At 48.8% G+C, this 8342-nt stretch overlaps 1 protein-coding gene across 1 annotated transcript; it reads left to right on the forward strand.

Annotated features, from left to right (window-relative positions):
* Positions 1-2804: 2804 nt before the first annotated feature.
* On the forward strand, positions 2805-3372 carry LOC119294032. The gene has a single exon (XM_037572311.1). The coding sequence runs from the start codon at positions 2842-2844 to the stop codon at positions 3370-3372; it is 531 nt and encodes a 176-aa protein (XP_037428208.1). The 5' UTR covers positions 2805-2841.
* The last annotated feature ends 4970 nt before the right edge of the window (positions 3373-8342 follow it).

Genomic DNA, 8342 nt, shown 5'->3' on the forward strand with positions numbered 1-8342 from the left:
ATGCACGTAGATGCGCGTGGCGAGGTAGTGGTAGATCCCACCGGCGGCCAGAAAGAACCGGCAATCGTTGGGATTTTACGTGGACTCTAGCGTGAGACGCCAGAGGAGATTTTGGAACCCTAGCGGCGGCGCTAGGGGAAAACTCATTCTATGACAACTAAACTGGGGGAAAATGGGGAAAGAAAATTGGTTCGAGATGGGCCAGTCCCCTCTATGCATAGGTCGCTAGGATTTGTTGGGTACGTTGACTGGTAGAGTTTTTAATCGGTCCGTTTGCTGGAGCCAGATCGACGGACACTTGGACCTGTGGGAAGTGATGGATGCATTGGTGGCCTTTAGATCCCAGACCTAGCCATTGACTGTTCAAGGAGACTTGGGGATTGGTCGGCGGTGGCAGTGACGACAACGACATGCAGTGGTGCATCGGTAGCTAGGGTGGGTGGGTGCGGCCACGGCCTATGGTGGCTATGGAGTTGACGTTGTATTTCTGCACCATTGTCATGGCCAGCCTCCTGCACGGTGGCTCTAGAGAACGTGTGCGCGGTTGAAGTTGCCAATGGCTTGGATCTCTGGATTTTGGCCAATTCTTTGTTCACAAGCTTGGATCTGGGAGCATGGTGAGTCCACACTAGTGATATGCACGCGATCGATTGCCTCTATATGCCACAGAATAGTTCAGGTTTCACCTTTTTTTTTACGACAATGGTATGTATGCCACTTAGTGCAACATCATCTTTAGCTAAAGGAATGGCGAAGGGCAACGAGGGTGACTTCAGTTTGGTGTTGCTTTTTGAGCACCAAGTCTGAAGCTCGGGTGAAAATCCTAGGTCTGAAATTCGATTATTGTACATGGCAATGACAACGTTTATGTACCGTGTCTAGGGCATGTATGGACCAGCGTTTATGTATAGTGTAGTTTTAAAAAAAAGAATTATATGATTATTTGACTATTGGACCAGTGTATTTTTTTAAAAGAATTATATGACTATTTGACTAATGGACCACCCTAGGCCAATGAGTTGGCTATGCCACTAACCATGTACTCCCTCCGTCCGGGTTTATTAGACCTCTCGACCAAAACGCAGATACCAAGATGCAACAATTAATTTCTGGAAAGAAGCCCTAATTCTTCGGTTTCTATGCATGATTAAGAGCTTGTTTGGGAGTGTTCTGCTCCTTCATATTCAGCTTCGCTCTGGAAAATACAAGTCAAACAGGGTAACTCCACGATATGCCGCTCCACAAAAAAAATAGAATATGGGTACAACTCCTAAATTTTTATGAAGCTCTTCAGAGGGTGCTCCAAAAAACTCTAAAAGCTGAAGTTGAGGGAAAATTATCCACCACTGCCACCAGTAAGTGGATACCCCTTCGTTTCTTTCCCCCTCAACCAATCAAATAGATCCTTTCCATCCAAATTTACATTCTTGAAGCTGGAGCTGCATGCAAGCCAGACATTTTTTTCGGTAGTGCTACAACTTCTGTATGAAACTGTTACAAAGTGGATTTGATGGAGTGAAACTGATTTTGATGAAGCATAGCAGTCCCAGACAAGCCCTAAATTCTCAAAGCAATCCAGCTTCGCATAGCTTCATGCATGCAGCCCACAATCAATTAATCTAGCCATTCCCTGCAGCTTTGGAACCCGTTGGCAGCACCACGCTCAATTAACTCTGCATGCAGGCCCATGCCATTGAGAAAAGAACAGAGTCGATATGGGGCCTTTTAAAAACGGAGGCGCTTCCTCTGCTCACGGGCGGTGTTGAAGGGATTGCTTTGGCATGTACTCAAATGTGTTCTCTGGGGTGAAACCCAAAATTTGACCCTTTTATGGTTGGATTCGACGGCAACGTGGCCGGTGCGCCATTATTTTTGAAGGTGTTGCTTTTAAATTATACCTTTCTCATGGTTGGTGGGTTGTCAAGGGCGGAAAATGGTGTTGGTTGTTAAAATTTTGTTGGCCACGATGGTGCTATTTGTTGTTTTTTCTTTAATTTAAGGGCCTATTTTATTCGCAGGATTTTTAAAATGTAGGAATAGCGAAATTACAGGACTAGAGTGACATGCCAACTGGAATCCTATATGATTAGCAAGAAGTGTTTAATGCCACTTGAACAACAAAGAAATTATAAAAAAAGGTTGGAGTGGATGTTAAACTTCCTATAAAATGTTGTAGTACAAAAGATTATATAGAAAAATTCTTACAGGATCCAATCTTATGAATCAAAGGACTAACATACGAAAAATTCCTAAGGATTTCAATCCTTCAGAAATCCTATAGAATTCCTTTGAATTAAAGGAACCCTAAGGGCTGCTTTGATTCAAAGGAATTTTATAGGATTATTGGAGCATTGAAATCCTTCGGATTTTTTCCTATGTTGGTCCTTTAATTCATAGGATTGAATCCCATAAAAAAAAATTCTATGGAATCTTTTATACTACATTTCATAGGAAATCTAACATCCACTCCGACCTCTTTTTACAATTTTTTTGTTTTTTCTGTGCCATCAAACACTCATTGCTAATCCTATGGGATTCAAGTGGGCATGCCACTCCAATCCTATACTTTTCCTATTCCTACGTTTTCAAAATTCTACGAATCAAAGAGGCCCTAAATATTTTTGACTCGGTGCATCTTCATTGTTTTGATTTGATCGTGTGATCTTCGCAATCCCATTTGTGAACGCTCTCCTAGCAATCACCACCCACATTTGTTTTATTTCCTCGATGGCCGGCATCCCGTGGTCTTTATATATGCCGGCCTGCAGCAGCGAGAGCGAAGATTCCGAACCCATCCACCGCCCTGCAAGGCGCTCTCCTCCTGGCACCAGCGACGGCGCCATGGCCACCCGTGCCGTCCCTTGCGTCGTCCAGACGGCGGCCGCCGCCTCGCGCGCCATGCTCGCATGCGTCCCGGGCTACACGCCCAGGATGTCCGTGGACATGGCCGCCGCGCACAGCTGGGCGCCCTACGCGGCCGTCGTCTCCGCCCTCCGCCGGCTCTCCCTGACGCCCATCCTAGAGGTCCCAAACCGCGAGGCGGCGAGAGCGGCCATCGCCGAGCTCTACGGCCACGCCACACCGTTCGACGCCGACCGCCGATTCCCCACAGGCGAGGTGTACGTGTGCCTCGACCGCGCACCGTTCGCCCGAAAGATGCAGTGCATTCAGCAATACTTGGTGAAGGCACAGGCGGCAGTGGGACACGGCGAGCAGTTCATCGGAGCATGCTCCGGCTACGCAGGTCGGATCGGCAGCGCGCTCGATGAGGTCACGCGAGTTGACGGCGGTCGCCGCGGAGGCGTCGCCCCGATTCTGTATGACCGCGCCGTCTTCGAATCGGCTTTCCTCCTGACATGGACCGAACCATGAGCCCCTCGCAACTGTATGGTACAATACAGCTGATGTGTCAGTGTCTGAATGCATTTGTGTTTTACGGTTTAAACTTCGAATTCGTTTACGTCAGAGAATAGCGGCGCCACATTTACGTCGACAAGGTAAGGCACCGTACTGGCGGGTGTTTCGAGCTGCTTAGCAGCGTAGTAGTACGAAGCCTTGTAAAGCTTCGGCCACGGCGCCGTCTGTACTGTGGGCGCGTACGACGCCCGCGACGGGCGCCACGAACGCCCGTCCGTCACGACCTCCACGTCTAACGCCACCTTCAGGCCCATCGCTTCTTGAGCTTCCCCTTCTTTGCGGCTTTCGCTTTGATGCGGCGAGTTTGCCGCGTAGCCGAGTTGATCTTCCGGACGAGCGTGATTCTCGGATCCTTCGGCACCTCCGCGGGCTTCATATCCAACATGTTCTTCGACGGTCCCATGCGTCGGCTGCGGAAGGAAGGAGTCCGTGGGAAAAAAGAGTAGGAATTGGGCGAAGAGCGGCAGGAGATGGAAGAAGAGAGTGAGGGATTTTGGCGCGGAAACAATGTGAGATGCTACAAAAGCACGGGCTCCGTCTTTTTTTTTTGGGTGGGCTAAGGGCAGAAAGAGATGTTTTGCGTGTCCGGACTCTCGCAAAGCCTCTCCACGTTTGTCTCCGATTTACGGTAGAAAACGCGTCAGGACCGCCCGGATGACTAATACAATCACGCGTTTGATGGCGTTTGTTATCCAGACAATGCGATCTAGACGGATGCGGGTGGTTTGCCGGTCGCCGTTGAAGATGCCCTAAGACTTCGTTGCATTTGCCGTGAGAGTTTGTTGGCTTAGTGGTGGTCTCGGAGTGTATCACGATTTAATTAAGAAAAAAGTTCACATTTCAACCCTGAATTAACCATTCCTGTCAGTTTACAACCTTTGTCTTTAAAATTGGTCGTATTGCACCCTCAATTTACTAGAAAGTTTAAAAGACAGCCCTGGTCTAGGTTTTGGGCTAGTCAGCCGGTTTTGACCCAAGTCAAAGCTGACCGAGCGCTGACCGGGCATGGGCTACGATCAGCCAGGAGATGTGCTGTGTTGTTGTGCGAGAAGGAGACTGGCGTTGTCGGCTACGAGCTCGTCCCCATTGACATGGCACCATGCGTGGAGAGTGTAGAGAGCCCCACCTCTCCGGAAACGTAAGCTGCATGCCCGCCAGAGTCTCGGTTACAAGCAACAAAAATGGGTACCGCTAAAACTCAGCTCAATCGTTGTCCCTGCTCGTTCGATCGTTTCTAGCTTTATAAGGTTCACGATCGCTGATGTCTTGTATTGGAGTATCAACCTGTTTTAGTGGTGCGACCGGCCCATTATCGTTTTTTCTTTTCTTTTTGCCTTTTCATCTGTGTTGGACATATGAGTTTTCTCTCGGCGAGTCCGTGAGTTGTTTTCTCTCGGCGAGTTTTCTCTCCCCGACGGCGATAGCCTAGGGTTTCGACATACTCCGGCGCCGCGGCCGGATCTTACCTTCTTTTCCCCGATCGAACCTGCTGGTGATCCCCTGGACTCGGGCTGATCAAGGGAGGCCCCTCGTGACCTTACCCGGCCTTGGTTATAGTGGTTTCTCTGGCAGATCGATCTAGGGTTTTCGTTGGCGGCGACTAGACTGCTCGGTTCATGGCGTCGGGATCAAGCTCACAGGGGCGGCATGGCAAGGAGACGACGGAGGAGCTGCTAGCCAGGTTGAATTTGCAGGAGGAGGAAGATGATGATTTCGTGTGGGAGGAGGAGTTACCGGATCTGGGGGCGCCGGCGAAGTGGCTAGCCATAGCCAGGGTACACACTACAAGGACTTTCAGCCCTAATGCTCTTTATGGGGACATGCGTGCAGCCTGGAATCCAGCGAAAACGGTGGTCTGGAGGAAGGTGAAGGACAACTTGTTCACAGCGCAGTTTGGTTGTCTAGGGGATTGGAATAAGGCCATGCTAGAGGGGCCATGGCTTTTCAGAGACCAAGCAGTGATTTTGGTGGAGTATGATGGGTTCAAAAACCCTGATAGCATCAAGTTGGATAAGTTGGCAGTTTGGGCGCAAATCCATCGTTTACCTGACAACTTTTTGATAGAGCCCGCAGTTAGGGGGATGGCATCGCGAATTGGCGAGGTGGAAGAAGTGCAGCTCAAGCTACCGGCAGGTTTCTTTGGTGAATTTGTCCGGGTGAGGGTGAAAATCGATATCAACGCAAAAATTAAGAGGTTTGTCACTGGAAAGAAGGGGGATGAACGAGTTAGATATCAAGTAAAATACGAGAAATTACCTGTCTTTTGCTTTAACTGTGGTGAATGCGGGCATTGGCACGAGGAGTGTGGTGATGGTGTTCATGATGAGACAAAGTTTGAGTGGGGTGACTTTGTTCTGGCTGACAATATTCGCTTCAGGCAACCTGGCAGAGGTGGTTTTGGTAACCAGAGGGGACGAGGCGGCCCAAGGAATGCAGGAGGAAGAGGTAGGGGGCGAGAGCAGTATAACCCCAATCAAAGTTGGCGCTTCAATGCATATCAGAATGAACCTCGCAGGGAGGCGGGGAGGCAGGATGAAGGAGAGGACAATGCAATGACCACAGAAGTATCGGGGCCAAGTGAGCCCAAGGGTATGATCGAGGAACCGACTGCTGCAACGCTGGGGGTAGTGGTGGCAAGTAACAAGAGGCAATCTTCGGATAAGAACCATCCAGAGAAATTTCAATCGAGCGATGATGGAGAAGGGGACGTGGTCCCAGTGAGCTCTACAGCTCTTGTAATCTCTGGAAAGCCGGACGGGGTTCCACCGATGCCGCCTGTATATGTGTCTCCAAGGAAAGAGGTGAAGCGACGGAAGAAAGATGTTGGCAATAAAGGAGCCCTGTTTAAGGAGCTGTCTGATGCAGGGACACCGAGTATGGTGACAGATGGAGTGGAACGTGGCAAGGACCAGTATGATGGATCGGTGGGCTCCTCCGAGGAGTGCCGCCGGACGCGATGAGTTCATTTTGTTGGAACTGTCGCGGCGCGGGTAAAGCCGCGACAGTTCGTGAGCTTCGCGACTTTGCGAAGAAATTTACCCTTACCGTGTTGTGTATTGTTGAAACTCAAGTAAAGGGTGCACGTGTAGAAGCTTTAGCTAACACTTTGGGCTATGATAATGCCTATGCGATAGATAGTCAAGGAAGAAGTGGAGGAATAGGGTTTTTTGGAATAATACAATAAATGTTGAGATCTTGGGTGATTCTGTTTATCATATTGATGCAAAGGTGGTAGAGGAAGGGAAAGACCCATGGAGGTTGACATGCATGTATGGCGAGGCCCAGACACAACTGAGACACCAAACATGGGATCTCCTAAAGGGGTTGGCGTCTTTTAGCAACCTCCCTTGGCTGTGTTTGGGCGATTTTAACGAAGTTTTACGTCCGGATGAACATGAGGGAGCTGCTAATCGGAGTAATGCACAAATACAAGGTTTCCGGGATGCGGTTGACGTTTGCATGTTGATGGACTTGGGCTATCATGGCAGATTTTGGACCTTTGAGAAAAAAGTGACCGGGGGATCCTTCACCCGCGTGAGGCTTGACAGAGCAATGGCCACAGCTGATTGGGCGGCGCTTTTCCCTATGGCCAAGGTTACAAACTTAACTTCGGCGTCCTCGGATCATGGACCAATACTCGTACAGTTTGAAGAGGTTTTACCACGCCCTAAACCGAGCTTCCGGTATGAAGTGATGTGGGAGTCACATGAATCATGGCGTGACACTATCAGCTCAGGATGGAGCGAACTGCAAGCGGATCAAGGAGTTGAGGGGATTCGCAGAAAATTGGAGCTTCTGTCAACGAACCTCTCGGCATGGGAGGATGCAACTTTTGGAAGTGTTAGGAAGGAGATCAAGAAGGCAAAAGCGGAGCTAGAGAGGCTTCGGAGTGTTCCGTCTAGGACTGCTCCAAATCACCTTGAGCAAAAGTTGAATGAACGACTGGTTGAGCTCTATCATAGGGAGGAGTTAATGTGGAGACAAAGATCGCGCATACAGTGGCTGACTGCGGGTGATCGCAACACAAATTTTTTTCACATGAGAGCAAATATGCGGCGCAGGAAGAATATGATTCGAGCTCTACACAATGCGATGGGTATAAGAGTAGAGGACAAGGCTGAGATGAAACAACTTGTGACAGATTTCTATAAAATCTTGTACACGACGGAAGGTGTACAGGGGGTAGATGATGTATTACAACATGTGCCTCGGAAAGTGACACCAGAGATGAATGCTTCGCTTTGCGCTCCTTACACAAATGAGGAAGTAAAGCAGGCCCTGTTTCAGATGTTTCCTACGAAGGCACCGGGGCCAGATGGTTTTCCTGCACACTTCTATCAGCGCCACTGGGACATTTGTGGGGATGAAGTAACTAAAGTGGTGCTTCGGATCGTCCGTGGAGAGGAGACTGCTGCAAGCATTAATGATACGGTACTCGTGTTGATACCCAAGGTACAAAATCCCACTCTACTTACCCAGTTTAGGCCTATCAGCCTTTGCAATGTGATTTATAAAATAGCTTCTAAAGTGGTGTCGAATAGATTGAAGTTGATATTGCCAGATATTATCTCAAAGGAGCAATCAGCCTTTGTTCCGGGGAGGTTGATCACGGATAATATTATTTGTGCGTATGAATGTTTGCACTTCATGAAGAGAAACAGATCCAAGACAAACAGCTTTTGTGCACTTAAGCTTGATATGATGAAGGCATATGACAGACTAGAGTGGCCTTATCTAAAGGCAATTATGGTTAAGCCTGGCTTTGCACCAGATTGGATCCATACAGTTATGAGTATGATCACTTCTGTTTCATTCTCGGTCTTGTTTAATGGAGAAAGATTAGAGAGCTTCTCACCTTCCAGGGGTATCAGGCAGGGAGATCCTATTTCCCCTTACTTATTCTTGATTGCAGCGGAGGGCCTTTC

This window comes from Triticum dicoccoides, chromosome 4B (assembly GCF_002162155.2).
Source record: "Triticum dicoccoides isolate Atlit2015 ecotype Zavitan chromosome 4B, WEW_v2.0, whole genome shotgun sequence".
In the NCBI taxonomy this organism is placed as follows: domain Eukaryota; kingdom Viridiplantae; phylum Streptophyta; class Magnoliopsida; order Poales; family Poaceae; genus Triticum; species Triticum dicoccoides.